Source organism: Fulmarus glacialis, unplaced genomic scaffold (genome assembly GCF_000690835.1).
Source record: "Fulmarus glacialis isolate BGI_N327 unplaced genomic scaffold, ASM69083v1 scaffold31102, whole genome shotgun sequence".
NCBI lineage: Eukaryota > Metazoa > Chordata > Aves > Procellariiformes > Procellariidae > Fulmarus > Fulmarus glacialis.
This window is the reverse complement of record NW_009197707.1, coordinates 23,094-39,916: the sequence shown is the minus strand read 5'-3', so window position 1 is coordinate 39,916 and position 16,823 is coordinate 23,094. Positions and strand designations below refer to the sequence as shown.

The window sequence follows — 16,823 nt, the reverse complement described above, 5'->3', positions numbered from 1 at the left end:
AATGGTCTCATTATAAACACATATAATTTTTCCTATATCAAGGTTCCACCTATTCCCAAAAAGCATCACAAGAGTTGGATTCTATTTGGGTAAATGCAGAAAAAGGCAGCTACACCTAATTCTTTACAGTATAGTGAAATAACCTTGCGCATCTATACAGCAAGCAAATGATAAAATTTTACTGAGAATGTAATCTTGTATCACAGCACCAGTCTTCAAATCCTTAATTACTTACAGTTACTTTAAAGGAGACCCTATTTGGTCAAATAGTCAACACGATGAGAATGAAGTATTTTGTACCACTAGTGGGTACCATATCTCTTTGAAAAATCATCTGTCTGCCTCAATGAGGTTTAATGACCCAGTCTTAGATGTGAATTTTTAATAGTCTTTGAGCAGTTTAACTATTTTTATAAGAAGCTTTATTTCAGATCTTGATTTACATACTTAAAACTTTTTTTTTTTTTTTTTTTTTTTTTAAATTTAAATAACCTTATGAAAGAAGTTCTTACTGTGAGGGTGGTCAAATGCCGAAACATGTAGCCCAGAGACATTGCGGAGTCTCCATCGGTGGAAACACTCAAAACTCAGCTGGCCACAGTCCTGCTCTAGCTGACTATGCTTGAGCACAGGGGTTGGACTAGATGACATCAAGAGATCCCTTCCAACCTAAACAGTTCTGTGATTCTGTGAAATTCCTTGCATTTAAGATCAAAGTTGAGCACACAATTTTAAAATTAGCCTGTATAAATAATTGCTGTGCTTTTCGCATCATTCAGAGGACCTCTGAGATGCATTTTGGGTTTTGGTTTTGTTTTTTGGGTTTTTTTTTGTTTGTTTTGTTGTTGTTGTTTTTTTTTTTTTTTTAAGATTGTAAGTTCTTGCTTATGTGTCCAGGCCACAGAAGGTATACAATGAACTTTGGTTTACACAATAGTACCATTTCAAAATGTCTATAGTTGGGAAAGAAACCCTATTTATTCATAATTTGACTCCAGCATTTTTCCCCACCATCATTGTCTTTTCCCCTTACCTGAGCAACATCTTCAAGTTTGTTCCATTTTAAAGAGAGCAGCAGTTTTGGCAATGATTGTGGAAAATTTTCACGACAGTCATATCGCAAAGTCCAAATAAGATCCATTTCATTTTCACAGAGTTGAGATAAAGGATCTCTTTCCATTATTTCTTTTAGCACAATATAAAACTTCTTACCACCTCGACCCTAGAAAACGAGAAGTGTATAATGTTTTGATATATTCAGTAAGATTCTTATATTTTAGCTCAAATACTAGAAATCCTACACCAGGAAGAACACCAGATAAAACTCATGAAACACAGGGGAATGACTGCTAAGCCTTTCTTTCAGATTTCAGATTTCTTAAGCTATAAGAACTGTAACTAACAGATTTGAAACTCAGTGTACAGAAGTTTCTGAAAAAGTAACTAAACTTTAGAGTTAATGACACTAGATGGCAATATTTCTATTTTCCAACTCTAACATGGAGAACTTTTGTTTAGGATGCATATACTTTCTCCTTTTGTTTTTCAAGTAAGCAAATTTAATAGATATACATATGAATTTTTTTTTTTTTAAATTAAAAGCCAAAAAATGCTTTTCCAACAATAACCAAAAGGAAGTACATTTGCTAAGTATACAAACACATATCCAGACATTTTGCTCCATTTTATAGCTCTGAAACATTAACATTAGTACTGATTCAGTGAATCAATTTGTATGAGTGAGTCTTCACACTGGCTCAAGTTAATACCTGCTGTCCCCAGTCATGCCTTTATGCAAACTGCAAGGGCAGAAATTAAAGCACTGATATCAGCAACAATAGCATTCCATAAATTAATGGGAGACAAAAGAAACTGCTGCTTCTGGGTAAGGAGGTAGTAGTTGAAGGGAATAAATTAGTTTCAATAAATATTTTGAAAAACAGTATGGCAAGCTTTAAATACCAAAGCCAACTTTATTTTCACAAAGCTGAGGAAGTTTCTACATAACTTTAAGAGGTAGGCCAAAGGTCTTTACATTAACAGAAAATAAAAAAAAAACAAAGGAAAGTTCAGAAGAAATGGTAGTCAAAATCAGTTAGAATTCATAGCAGAAACAAACAGCTCTCATCAAATAACATTCTCCACAGGTTTCCCACCTGACAAAAAAAATACATCTGCTGCACACAGAACTTAAGTTTAGCTCCTTGCAGAAATGAGAGGTGCCTGAGCCTTGTATTGTGCTGAAAGGTTTTAAGTAAATAATAAATCCTTTAGGAGTGAATAGATTTTAAAAAGCTAGTTGAATTGCAATGCTTGTTTAATAAAACTAAGTACATACTCTGTTTCTGTATCAAAATAAGTAAACAGTCTTGACAATAAAGTGATTCTTGTATCTGAAAATGTTACTCTTTCAAAAGTCACAGTACTGTCAAGTTGGCATGCTGCTATTTAAGATTTCCAATTATTTGTACACTAAGTTGTTTGCATCCAAAGTAGCAGTGAATTTTCACTTTTCCTGAGCACTTTAGGCACTTGGTACTATAACTGATGCATTTTTCAATTAACTGCTTTATTCTTATATAAAATGCAGTTATTATTATTGTTGATCCAACTGTGCTTTCACCCCCTTAAATTGCAATCTTCTGTATTTTTATATATAATACAAAGAAATCACCTTCAGATTTTGGTGATCTTTTCAAAATTTGTCCTCAAGTTACAAGTATCCAATTCCTCAAGAAGAGCATACAAGCATACAATCCTATTTAAGAAACATCTTCTTATAGATCAATCACCATCTTTTAGAGAGCTTATTTGGAAATATCTGACAATCAAGCAAATCATCACACTTGATAAAGCTGAGCAATTTCAGCAATATTTTATGCAGCCTAGGAATGTTTTCCAGATCCAAATCTAATGTAAATCTTAGTTGTGTTCCAAATCCATAGAGTATGTAAAGCAACTGTGCTTTTTGACAAAAAACGGCCAAGAAGTCCAAAATATATTGGAAAAAGTGGATATATACCTGAATTTCAAGGCAGTTCACCAAAGTGAATTACATAAGAAAACAGAGCCAGGAGAACTGTCGTTATTTGAGTAGTTGACTTAGTTATTTCTAGATTGATGGAATAGATAAAATTAATTTGCTGAGGTTTTTTGGTTTTTAAAGTAGTCTTTAGCAGATGCTTACCGCCATTGCAGCATTGTCACTGCTTCTTGCAATCTCAGCTGCCTTTTCAAGTATCTGCAAAAAGATGTTTTAAATACATTAGATTTAAAACCAAATGTGACTGCATTGAAAGAATAAATGTTATAGAAATGAAGCAGATAAGGAAATTTTGCTATCTTTTAGATAATTACCACACTATACAGTGTGGTATAACACGGACTTCTATACTGTGTCCCTTTTCTAATCTGCAGGACTATGGAGATCTGGAATAGGAGAGCTCGTGATTACCTCCATTTTCTTCTTCTTCACCACTCCTGGGCTAAATAGTCTTTCCTACAGCGTCATTTTCTGTTTCTGTTTGCATTTCCTCCTTATTTTTCAGTACAGCAAACCAATTCCTCAACCCTAAATTATCCTTTGCTTCCTCATCTCTACTTCTGCTGTTTTCAAGGGCACTGCTTCCACAAGGCATACCTGTTACCCACAGATCCACACATCTAGCCCTCTATTTCAGTATGAATCCATAAACTTAGTCCTTTCACCATCCTCTCAGATTGCCCATATGATCTCAATTAGTGTTTCCAGTTACTTCTCTAAATCTAGGATCTTCCCTTGTGTAACATCATGAACAACCAGCTTCCAACAAGAACTCATTTAATGATAAAGTGAATATTCCACCAACAAGCTCTCAGCATATACAACAACCCTCAGGAACAAGGACTGCTAACTTTTGTTAACAGCAAAGCAACACTTCCCCAGAAGCTCAGCTCCGAGTTACTCTTGCTCCTTTTTTTTCTTTTTTGGCCTTTTGAACGTTCTACTTAGTTTTTGAAGTTCATGTAATAAATCATGATGCCTAGTTATGTATAAATGTAAATACAGTTCTTCAAACTATATTCTGCACACTACTGCAATGAACAAAGATGTGTTAGCATGGTTTCTGCCTAAGCTAATTAGGCCAGCTGAACTGGTCAGGTAGGTATATCTACAGTTGTCAGATGCTGCTGCTTTGAGGAACAATTCATAAAATGAAATACCAATTAAGAAAGAAGTCTAAGGAACTAAACCATCTCCTTTCCCTCAGAGGTCTGCCTCTCCCATCATCCAGGAATATACCACCATCCCCAGACACAGATTCAGCAAGACTTGTATTGTCTTTACTCAGGCAATATGAGAACCAACAAAAGACTACAATAATCAGAGCATAAATACCCAGTAGCTAAAATCCCTAAAAAAGGTATACTAACTTGTTTTATTTCTTTCTCTGTATGAAATGCTTATTAATATGATGTATTACATCTGCTACTTGCATACAAAGCTTGTTTACATATTGTGTGTGAAAACATGCATAAACAAAACCACAATGTCCTAATTCTATGTTTGATGCTTGCCTCCTTCTGCTTTTTGGAGTTACTCTGATTGCAAATAAACTTTGAAAGTTTCTGCAAGTCCAGCTTTGTTCAACTGAACTACGAGCCCCTCAGTATATCAGCACTGGTCATTAACCAGCCCAGTATATGGCTCCTGCAAAACACAACAGTTTTCTTATCAATTGTCAAGGCACTTTTGCTCACTCAGCCCCAAACAGCTGTTCACTGCAAGTGGATTGATGCTATAATTGAAAAGATTCATCTATTTTTGCACGTTATGGTTCTTAAAATAAAGATTTGGCATCTGATTCTCCACTTTCTTGGCAGAAAACAAGCAACAACACTGGGAAAATACACCAAGCAAGTCTCATCTAGAGAGTTTTGAAAAACAGATTCTCAACTGATATAACTCAAGCAACTACAATGTTATTCCTGATTCAACAGGACCTTCACCAAGAGAATCTTTCTGAGATTGTGTATCTTACTCTCTTTCCCAAGGGAAAAATTTCAGTATACCCACAGAAATTGAATGAATTATCAATGAGTTTAGAGTGATACTGCAAAACAGTTTCTTAACTCTAGGGAATTGCAAGTAGCAAAAGTTACTGGAAAAAAAAAAAAGAATTGCTAAAAAAAAAAGCACATTTTGTAGCATTCCCTCAAAGTTGAATGCTTTCAATGAATGTTTCATTACTAGCTCTGCAATCACTTTATAAAGATGCTCTTGGATTTTCCTCTATCTGATACGCAGGATTTCTCAGGTACAGTTTAAGAAGGGAGCAAAGCCACAAAATAAAAAAAGCCAGCAGCCAAACAAAAGTTACAAGGAATGGTGAAGACCATCAGACACTACCTTAATGTCAATACATGAGATAAAATGCTCAGGTGAATACAGACAAAAGATTTCACTAAGTTAACATACTGAAAACTTGTATCGCAGGTACGAATAAAAGGAACAATCGAGCTAGAACAAGTATGTGATTACTTAAGAAACATACTTTTAAACAACATGTCTGTAATATGCACACAAAAGCAGCTCTTTTTTCTTCAGAAATTGAATACATATAGTGTAATGAGAAAAAAAACTTAAAGCATTACAAATAAACCAGTAACAAAACTGACTAAAGTATGTCCAGTATGAAGAGTAAACTGGTCAACCAAAATTAAGGTGGCAATTAGTCAGTACTGTTTTAGCTCTTATGGCATTTCCAATGCTGTTTTAATACAAGAACGAGTACTGCGCCAACAAGGGGAGGGGACGGGGACCCAACCCAAAATCAAAAGAAAAACAAACAAACAATCTTATCTTGTTATTTGATTTCATTTTGATGAACCTTAAACACAAAATCTCTCTTTGATCAAGCTGATAAAGCTTGGTGGTTTCTGTCTTTTTGTTCATGCCCCCCAAAGGTGCAAAACCCTCAAAAAAAAAAAAAAAGGCAATTTTCTCTAAGTGGCTATTAACTTTCCCAAAAACAAAATTTAGACTAATGTATGTATGAGTTAAAGCTTCTTTTTTCAATGCATCGTTAGCTGTCTGTCTTAACACTTATTTTATTACTTAGCTTTATTTGCTGGTTTGTGAATAACTTGCTATCTAGCATTCACATTAGACATTACCACATGTATTCCAAATAAATACTTCCTTTCTAGACAGACATTCTTATCCATATCTGTAGAAAACTGCAGGGCAACTTAAGTGGATTTAGTTCAAGAGCAGACCTTGAGAAATCCCTTTTCATACAGTATTAAGAGTCTATTTATCCTTAAAAGGATTTTAGCTCATAGAGGAAAGAAATGTCCCAAAGGGTGGGTAACATACATTTGTACAAAGAAGTAACAGATCTTTATAGATCACAGGCAAGCACAGTTTGAAGGTTTCCAGAATGGCAGATAAGTTTAGCTTTTTGTAAGATCATTGATATTGGAAACTGATGATGCTTCTGACCCTCAAGAGACTATATACAGAGTATTTTTAAAAGTATACATCTTCAAAATATTATCTGAAGACCCTGAAGTCAGAGCACTGGCACACTCATGCGGTGCAAGTTTAAAAAACTGCAGTATGTTAACTAAAAGGCAGGAGGTGGGGAATTCGGTGGAAAAAGGCAGTGTTGAAAGGAAAGAAGAAATAGGTATTTACACATAAGCATTCATGACTGCTCTTTATGTCACAACTTACCTTATCAAAAGGAGGGTAATTAATAGGCTGTTTTGAATATTCTTGAAATCTAATGTGCAAAGCTGTTGCATTTTCAGTGTAAGGGTTAGTCTGGACGGTTCCCATTGGATTCAACATTTCTTCAAGTTCATCTGAAACATTAGACAAAACAATTAGTACTATAGGCCAGGCATGCATTAAAATTAAAAAATCTGAAAGGCAAAGACGCAATAAGAAATTTCTTACAGTATACAATGGACAGAAGCATGTTTTGCTGCACAGTACTTTTACTACAATGCATTGTATTTCCAGCATAAACTACCCATACCTCCTACATTCACAAATGTTGGATTATCACCCAATGAGAAACTGATTTTCTCTTTCCAAAATAAACATAACAGCCAAGGGAAGCTAAGATATCCCTATACTGAATCAAATCCCAGAAAGATCTGCAGCTTCTGTAAACCAGTATACACACTGCTTCTATATCAAATAGTATGAAGAAAGAACAGCGTTTTAAGACAGGTTTCTTTCAGCACTACAGCCAAGTTGATACAGGGTTCCATCTCAAGATGGAACAAAGAGTGACACGGAGATTTCAGACACTCTTACTAATCAATCTCAATGTCAGGGAAGGAAAACTTAAAAAAAAAAATCTAATTCACATTTTTTGCTGACACAAATATTGTAACATACAATATAGCTTATCTATTTAGTTTAGGATGCACAGCACAGTGAACCAAATGAAACCTAAACTGCATCTTAAAAACAGGTAACACTAGATATAAACATGCATCTATTTTTATGTGATTTTTCTTCCATAACAGATAAAACTTTTAGGATACTATTTCCAAACAGACTCTTGCCCTTCCTCCTTCCTGATACACAATACTTTCAGGAAAGAGATTAAGACGTTATACATTTATCCACATAAAAGATACAAGTAGTAAAGAGGTTATGACAGGAGAATTGGACATGCATCCAGTAAATATTCTACTATTTGATACTACTCTTCTTTAGTCTTGTAAGTATTTCAAGTCCAAATCTTAAAAAGTTAAACTTTACCAGGAAATGATGACCAGCTGTGCAGTACCAGTTCTCCATTCTTCAACTGTCCTTTATAATCAAATACCATGGTATTTACCCAGGCTACAGGATAATGCTGTTAAAGGAAAGAATTTTTACATGGAACCTAAGATGCCAGTGAACATTACTATGCAGCAAGCACTACAATATAAGTAAAATTGAGAAGGTTGGTTTTTTTTAAAATGGTGATATCTTTCAGAAAAGCAGGTAAACACATGCATAGTTTTCAGTAGGTACTCCAGTACCACTGAGGACAATAAGACTTAATTTTAAGGGTGTCACTCTGCCAGTGTAAAAATCCACATTTCCCTTAATGTGAGCCTTTCCCTGAATGTGAGCCTAGATGACAATTTTTTCATCTTTTCCCAATCACAACTCATCTAGAGATCAGAACAAAACTGACCTTTTAAAATACAATTCTTTAACAGCCATTTCCCAATTGGCTTATAACCAAAATTTTCATGCTTTTTTCAGTGTCTGAGAAGTATGAAAAGTTTCTTCGTACCAAGATGTGCAATTCTTAATACATATGCTCTTTTTAAATTTTTATTTCCATTTTGCATTCTTGAACACTAAAGTGAGGACAATGAAAGGTTTCTGAATACTCATTTCAATATAATTCAGAGGTACTCTCAAGAAAAACAAATGGAATAATTACCACTTTTCCTGCCTTCCTAATGGTTTGGTATTTGGAAGTATTCATTGACTTGGTTGACTTTTTAGTTTTCATCTTATCCATCACAGCATAAACTGCAAAGCAGAGCCTTGCCATCCTTGGTAGATCACAGACATTTATTTCAAACTCTAGTACTTCATTCCAAACATGGTCACTTCTCCCAGATATTTCTGAGCTTACAATAGTTTTACAGAGGAGCTCTGTACCATGGAAAAGACCAGCCCTAATATGAACCTGCAATAAAGAAACGAGAAGTTTTAAGCTGGCCACAGAGCCTACAGGATTCTGCATAGAATATTACACAGAACATAGATATATTCATTTCATCAGTATTCCTATCTTAAAACAAATACTAATTTTGAAGTTTTAAAATGAACCAAAAAATTCTCGAGAACAAATTCTTTTTACTTTGCTATTCATGTTCCTGGCCAAATCAAAATATATTTGTTTAAATAATGTTGGCTACCAATTTTTTCAGTACTGAATTACCTATATTACCACATATGACTAATATAACAACTCATTTGTAGTAACAAATACAATATACGGATATACAAATGCTTCCAACTTAATATACTTAACACTGAAGGAAATCATAGGAAACAAACAACTAAGCAGAATAAAAAAGGTAAGACTATTTTTCTGAATACAAATTCAAATCTCCACATAGAGGCAATTTGTGCTTCTACCAGAGAAAAGTTTTGGGTTTTTTCAGCTTAAGAAAAAATCCATTTTTTACTTAAAACTGCTAATAAAAATGTACAGAGGGAACACTGCTGACCCTGACATCAGAAATCACCTGTAATAATAATAATAACAATGTATGTAATTCCCAGGAATTCTGTTTTGTCTTTAGCACCCAGAAACCAAAAAAAAACAGCTGGCTTGAATGATAAAAATAAGGAACAGGAAAGGAGAAGAGCAAGAAGCTGGACTTATTGGCACTGAAACTGAACACATTACATGTCAATGCTAAGATGTGGCTCACTTCTGCATTTCTGTTCAATAACATATGTACACAGAAAACTGCATGTTTCCAAGTATCCACGCTCTTGGACAGTTTCAACAAGAATGACAAGGAGGTCTTTTTTTTTGTTGCCTGAGCAAACCACAAAGAGAGAAATATGTCAACTTCTTTCAGGTGACCTTCCAAAATATCAGTGTTTTGCGGGGGGGTGGGGGTGGTGGAGGTGGGGTGGAGATAAAAAACCACAAATTTAATCCTTTGGTCAACAACAAAAAGAAGTTCTCAATGTTACGCTTAAATGAGCAAAAGGTGAACTGATGTTTCAGGTTCCCTATGCTCCTCAAACAACCTTCCCAACAATCCCTTTAGCTATCATATTATTTTTGAGCACTGCAAGAGAAAAGCAGAGATGTTTAAAATTTGGTACAGGTTTTAGAGAAAAATAATTCACCTTTGAATTCCCAACTGACATAGACAAGATCTGTTCTGGGAGAGAGCCTATCTTTCCCTCCTCCAAAGAAACAGCAGTGTGATCAACATCGAAGCAGTCCCAATCTCAATGTATCTTTTTTGGCTACACCAACTACTGCTCAGTACTAAGTTCTCCATTCGTAAACTAGCTCAGATAAACTACTCATTGGCAAACTGTAATACAGTTTAAACGAAGTCATGCTAGCGAGCAAATCTGTCTTCCACCCAGAATAATCCCTGGGGAAGGCATTAGTAGCAGCAATATATGGTCTCCAAATAACACCCATTCTGATCATTCTGGACTTCTCTGAAACAATTGCTACCACTGATCAAGAGACTGCTGTCACAGCATAGGCATTGGCAGAGGTATTAGATCTTGGAGAACACAGTGTTATGGGTTACACTCCTCCTTGATACAGGTGCCATAGGAACATCCATTATCAAACTGACTCATTGACTTACATATATAGAATCCCAATTTCATTTCCAAGCTTACAATCAATCACTGAAAGAAAAAGGTCAGTTTAGAAAACTACATTCACCTGAGTCCCAGCAATACTCATAAAAACCACTATTACCTATTTTTGGCATGCACAGCTTCACCACAGTGAACTGCTGTGAGTTAAGAACAGCAACATGAACATCCATGGAACAGATCACATGAAAGTAATCTTACTTCAGGAAATCTAAATGTATGCATATAGACTACATGTGCGTGTACATACGTACACATAACAATATATACAATCAAAATTCTTGTTGATTCTTGTTGATTACATTTACAGAGGTTTTTTTATTTCTCTGTAATTAAAGATTACAGCCTAATATTCTTCAAAAAGGAAATATGTCGGCCGATGTCAGAGAACTGATTAAAATCAGCTGGCTCATAAACGTCTTGAAACAATTCACCAGATGGTCCTTTATTAATTCACTTGGAGATTCATTGTATGTTCGACTGAATTTATAATCAAGTTCCTTTGCTGATTTAAAGATATCTTATGGAAATATGATTACGTCTAGTGTATTATCTGCTTGTGCTTTAACACCAGCAACAGTAAATATTCTAAAATCTGACTGTTTTTTTTTTAAACCAGAGGTTTAAATTCACATTTGAATATTGTTCTTTGATTTGCTATCATCTGATATTATAACTATACACCACCACACTTCCCTGACTTTTTCTTTTTCTTCATTAACATCAAAAGCATAAGCAATCAAGTAAAATTTGATAGTAACAAAGCACTGTATTGCTTGCCTTTTGGCTAGTTCTAATTCTATGATTTCCAATCCTGTTAATGTAAGGGATTGGATCCTAATTTTATTCTTTTCATTCTGACACTCCCCTTTTACTAATGAAACTATATGTACCAATGATGCAGCCAAAGAGCAAGACAAAAAGAAAAGCAATTTCAAATGTCATGTATTTGGAAAATTGGGTGTTAGACAGCTGAATGAAGTCACTTGTGCTCTAGGTGAAAATACTCAATCCAGCTCACATTAGTGGAGTGCTATCCATCTGACAAATGTTTTGTTTCCCACTACAAACACTGCATTTATGAACCCTGTTAGTGGTTTCGGCAAAAATGGATGAATATTGACTTGATCCAAAGCACAATGAAACTAAAAGAACAATGGCAGTAAATTAAAGAGCCTTAGAATCAGGACTAGGAAACAAATACATTCTCAATAGTGACAATGCCATAATAGTGTGGACAGACAACGCAGGGAAACATGCGCAAGCTTTCAAGTTACTGCATGCATTCTTGTCCTTTGGTAACTACAGGAGTTTAAAGTTTTCAAGACTAAAAAGCATTCAAAATACTAAATATTGGTGCCCACAGGCACCAATACCAAAGAATTGTCAATTTTTTCTGTTTCTCCTCAAGCTTACAATCAACATATTTTCTTCTTCCTCTAAAAGCATACTGAAATTAATCAAAACTCACTTTCTGTAAATATGAAACATCCCTCCCCCTCCCCCCCCCAAAAAAAAAAACCCAAACCTTTGACAGCTATGATGCTTCTGGAATCCACCTTCTCCTTTCCCTTCCCTTTTCCTTTAAAAACTTTAGGAGTCTACAGAATGTAGAGTTAAGATGATATTAGAACTAGCTAAATAATGGTTTAGACAAAGAAAAGGGAAACATCTGTTTTTGCAGACTTCTATTTCCACAGGCACAGTGTCTCGGGTAGTAAAATTACAACTATAGCTCATTTAGCTATGTAGTAAAATGTAGTACTGCTGATACACAAGAAGGTTGTAACAATAGTTTTGAAAGAAAAAATACACCGAGTATCCTAAATAAAGCATCAGAACAGCAAACTTCAATGGCTAATTGAATTTCTTCCTAATCTACATGACTGGCTATTTAATTTATTGATTGGGAAACAAAATAAAGGAAATGAGTGTTGTTCTGCATCATAGGCAAGTGTCTTGTAAGGTCTTAAAGTAGTTGTGCAATAAATTCCCATGTGTTAACAACTTGTGGTCTGTAAAACAGTCAGCCCAGTCATGTACATTTTTACAGGAAGTGATACTACAGCTTTTTTTTGTGTTCAGCATGTTTAGAAAATAAAAGACAGATTGTATAGAAGCATGCAGTCCATGCTTAGACACACATAGAATATATTCTGGACTACAAAAATACCTTATATTTCATTGGAAAATGTTTAATATTTAATCTACTTCTCTTTGTCAGATGTTTACAACAGTTTAGTTTAAGTAAGCTTATTTCACTCCATTATCAATACTTTACAGATATCTTAAAAAAATCAAGTACCATATGAACATTCGTGTCATACTGTCCATGATTATTGATAATGTTCTACTGCACATATCCAACTTCAGACAATAAAGCAATACTTCAGAAATAAAGATTTTAACCAATACTAGCAATATAACTGGGAATAACTAAAAATGCTTACACTTTTGCTGAATTGAAATCTGTATGATTTTGAGTTCACTAAACATTGAAAATCATTAAAATGATGAACAGAACGTCTTCTGATAGTAGGCATAGTTACTTACTTTGGCATTTTCTTCTGTATTTAGTTTATTACCCTTTAACAGAATAATCTTGAAAGGGTTGGAAATATCCCATACACTCTGAGAAGGGAAACAAAGATACAAGTTCATTCTTAACCAATGTAACATATTGAGACATTTTATAAGCTAAACTTTTATGCAAAAGTCATAAATACAAACTAAAAAAAGATGCATTTTTAAAAATATAAATTTGAAGTCTTAAAAAACAAATTGATTATCATAACTGCAAGAGCGTACAAGATGCCCTAAAGGGGAAAAAATGCTAGAAAAAACACTCAGCTGAAAGGGGGGTGGGGTGGGGGTGGGAAAATACATTGAGTACTACTTGCTGACAATTCAGAATAACCCTTCAAATTTTTTGTTCATTCTGAATATATACAGAGTGTGTAGTAGAGCAAAGTCTGTCCACACTTCTTAGAACGACAGTACGTAAATCGTAACTGTGCTGTAAGGCCGTAAGTTTAGCAATAAAGGAAGCAGCACATTAAAAGAAAAATTAAATGTATATTATGGCAAAAGTTGCCATCATTGAAGTGGCAACACCGTGCAAGGTATCTGGGCTAACACAAGAGATCACAGATCACTACTGCCCAAGCTAGTGGAGCCTATGCACTGTGCTGAAGCTGAGGAATCCAGATTCTCTGCAATAACTTCTCCAGTTGCTGGTTACAGATTATTACCCGCTCTTCTGGACTGTGAATAAAAGTAGAATCAATAGCAATGGAAAGGAGACCGTGTGGGGAGAAGGAAGATGGATGAGACAAGGGAAGGCAAGAAATTTCAAAAAAGCCTCAAAGTCTGCTAGTTCTGATGTAAACCTTCTCACAAGCAACAGGAGGCTCCGAGTAGACCCAGGTGACCCACACTGGAAAACAGTAGTAGTAGCACAAATCCCAGGAATTGCGATTTATATTCCACAAGTCACTGTTCCTTTTGCATATTAGATATTCACCATATCAACTTACAGTAGTTGTTCTTGTTTTTTTTGGTGGCAGAGGAAGAGGAAGGTTGGATGATTTTCGGTTTATGGCAGCTTCTATGGCAATCATCTCCTGCTCGCACATTTTCTTTATGGTGCAACACTCAACTAGAGTCAGCTGAGGAAGAGTCCTGTTCATCACACAGTTGCGTATATACTAAAAGCCCATGGAAAACAGTTGTTATCAGCTAGCAGACTATTTCTACGGCAACTTTCAAACCAAAAAAACAATAATATATTACAAAGATACAAAAGAAATGGTGCACATGTATTTTACAGTTGGAGATATGAGGAGGAAGTATTACTGTTCAGCACAGCTGACCATCCAATAGCACAGGAAGCAAGGTCAAATTTTGGACAAGGCACTACAGAACTGTTACAGTAAGTTCCAAAGAGCTTTAAGTACCTGAAACTGAATTAATGGGTGATCACCAAATACATATTCTAGCCTTCCACTAACTTGAAGCACATAGTCAGCAGGATCAACTTCCTCATCTTCTTTTCCATGGATAGTCAAACGTTTTCGGATTGCCAGCTCATTCAGCTTGATAGGATTCATGTTAGGAGACACCTGAAAACTAAATACATCCTAAGAAAACACAAACAGGAATACTGAATGTCAAACTTGTCACAGTAAGACGTACGAGGCTTAAATCGTAGTATACACAATGAAATAGGTAGAAATACTTAACTGTTATAAACAGTCTATTTTAACACTTACAGTTAAACTCTACATCTTCAGTGCAATCAGAGCAATAGGCACCCTAAAAGCTGCAAAATGGCCAATTCTCAAACTTTTATAGTATCAGAAATACTTTTAAAAACACAGAACTTGATCCAATTGATTCAGCAGTGATTTTTTAAAGACTTCTAGATCAGGATATTGATCTAGAAGCTTGTATTTTAGAACATGAATCAGGGAGACAATAAATCATGTATACATTTCAAGGTATTCAGCAGTACTAAATGTGTTAATTCTTCTTCTTTCTGGCCACCAGCAAGTTATCCTCTTTCTAGGTACCACTGTACTCAGAAGAAAAAGAAAGCTTCAAGTAATAAAGCAGAAGAAACTGTTAGTGTGATTTAGGTACAAAAACACCATCTCATTTGGAGGGGTAGCAGCCAATACCTGTAGCATTCTGAATACAACATGGAAAGACTCTGCATTTTCAAAGAAAATTTTTCATCAAACCTTTAGAGGCTATCTACATATTTCAAGTATCTTTAATTTTGATGCGTTCCAAAAAAGGTACAGGCAAGATGTTATTTTCTTTTTTAAATTTAAAAACCAGCAAATTTATTTAAAGTTCCTAATGTAAAAGGTCATCTGTGAAATCTTTCATCTCCCTTAACCTACCAGATTATGCTCTGCACACGTTTATTTGCAAAGGTTGATTCAGCGAGTTCTGGTTCTTTTTTTTTTTTTTTTTTGATTTACACCCACGCACTCCTGAAGATGTAAGCATTCTAAAAGCAGTTATTTACAAACTGAAGTGTTGTCTGGCTGAGACACTTTTGACTTGTACTTTATTTATACAGAAGTTTACTGGTAAGAAGCCAAGCTGCTCTAATGGAAAAATCTAACTTTGTAAAGTCAGGCAAAATTAATTCTGTATTTTCTCAGTTTCTGCATGCTCGTAACAGCTTCTACCTTTCAGAAAGCTGCAAAACTGTGAAGGCTTTCTTCCGCCACCATAACTGATAGTGGGTAGACAGGGAAGGACACTTTTTCCTCCCAGGAAGCTGGTGCTCGATGACGGCTGCCTTACTTCCAAACTATAGGTCTCTGCACGTATGTCACAGAAATGAGGATCAGTCTCTTTCTCTTGCTCCAGAGACAATTAGGTAGCTTTTACAGCTCACCCACACTTTCTAGACAAAATGTATTTTAATATTCCTTTCTCTCAATCTTGCAGCATTCTTACTGAAAGAACACAACAGTTCCCATACTTTCTGATTTAATTCTCCTGAGATGATTTTTAGTACTCAGTGCAAGAGTAAAGTCTGCAACAGAGTTTACTGCTCTAAAAAGCAGCTCAGATTAGAACTGTTATTAGCTTTGAAGGTCAGAACTGGCAGCAGAAGCATTCGAAACATTTGAAATGTCAGCAGCCTAAGCTATTGCAGTGGCAGGCAAATACATCCTGCAGCAGCATGAACTTTTGCACTGCTTTTGTACTGTTATCATATGCATATATATACAATATCTTAATCAAAAGCTGACAAACACACAGATATTCTCACTCCTGGACAACTACAAGTCCTCTACTAAGCCAAAGAGGACTGGAAAAAGGTTTTGTAATAAAAACACCTATGCATCCAATATCAGCTAGTGTTACTGGTGACCAAATTTAGTACTCACCTCTGCATTTAGTGTTTCCAGAGTCAGATATGATCTGACTATTTTGGATTTTTTATTTTTTAAGTTAAAAAAGATAGTATCAGAAATAATAAAGCTTTGTAAATAAAATCAGCTGAATCATTAGAAAATCAGTATCTAGCACCTAGGTCAAAATGGACACCAAATATAGCCTGATATATTTACACACTTGTGAGATTTTAAGATTTCCCATGCTGATCCCTCACTGTTATCAAAAACAACACAGTGCAAAACTGAATAATGGGAATGCTGGACTCAAGTGGAATCACAGCAACTTCAACATCAAAAACATGAAGCTAAATCATTTTAGGTGGAAACTAAAGAGATTTTTATTTAAAAATGAGCTATGGATTTGTTAGCTGAAACAAAAAGGTAACTCTCAAGTCTCAGCTAGTGTTTTATTTGTCTATATGCATGTCTGGGGTAGGGAATACTAATTCCTCTTTTTTTAAAATGTATTGCTCAACCTTATTAGCAGATCAACCCAAAGACATTCAACAATGAATCACAGACAAAAATAA

The 16,823-nt window shown here is 35.1% G+C and overlaps 1 protein-coding gene across 1 annotated transcript in view; it reads right to left on the bottom strand.

The window, feature by feature from the left end:
- Positions 1–16,823, bottom strand: part of PIK3CB (phosphatidylinositol-4,5-bisphosphate 3-kinase, catalytic subunit beta) — a 60,832-nt gene that overhangs the window by 22,543 nt on the left and 21,466 nt on the right. The window contains exons 5-12 of the mRNA XM_009572650.1: positions 14,329–14,511; positions 13,909–14,079; positions 12,926–13,003; positions 8,442–8,693; positions 7,763–7,859; positions 6,719–6,849; positions 3,188–3,241; positions 1,034–1,222 (exon numbers count right to left, since the gene is read on the bottom strand). Coding sequence (XP_009570945.1) covers positions 1,034–1,222; positions 3,188–3,241; positions 6,719–6,849; positions 7,763–7,859; positions 8,442–8,693; positions 12,926–13,003; positions 13,909–14,079; positions 14,329–14,511 — 1,155 coding nt within the window. The remainder of the gene's footprint in view (positions 1–1,033; positions 1,223–3,187; positions 3,242–6,718; positions 6,850–7,762; positions 7,860–8,441; positions 8,694–12,925; positions 13,004–13,908; positions 14,080–14,328; positions 14,512–16,823) is intronic.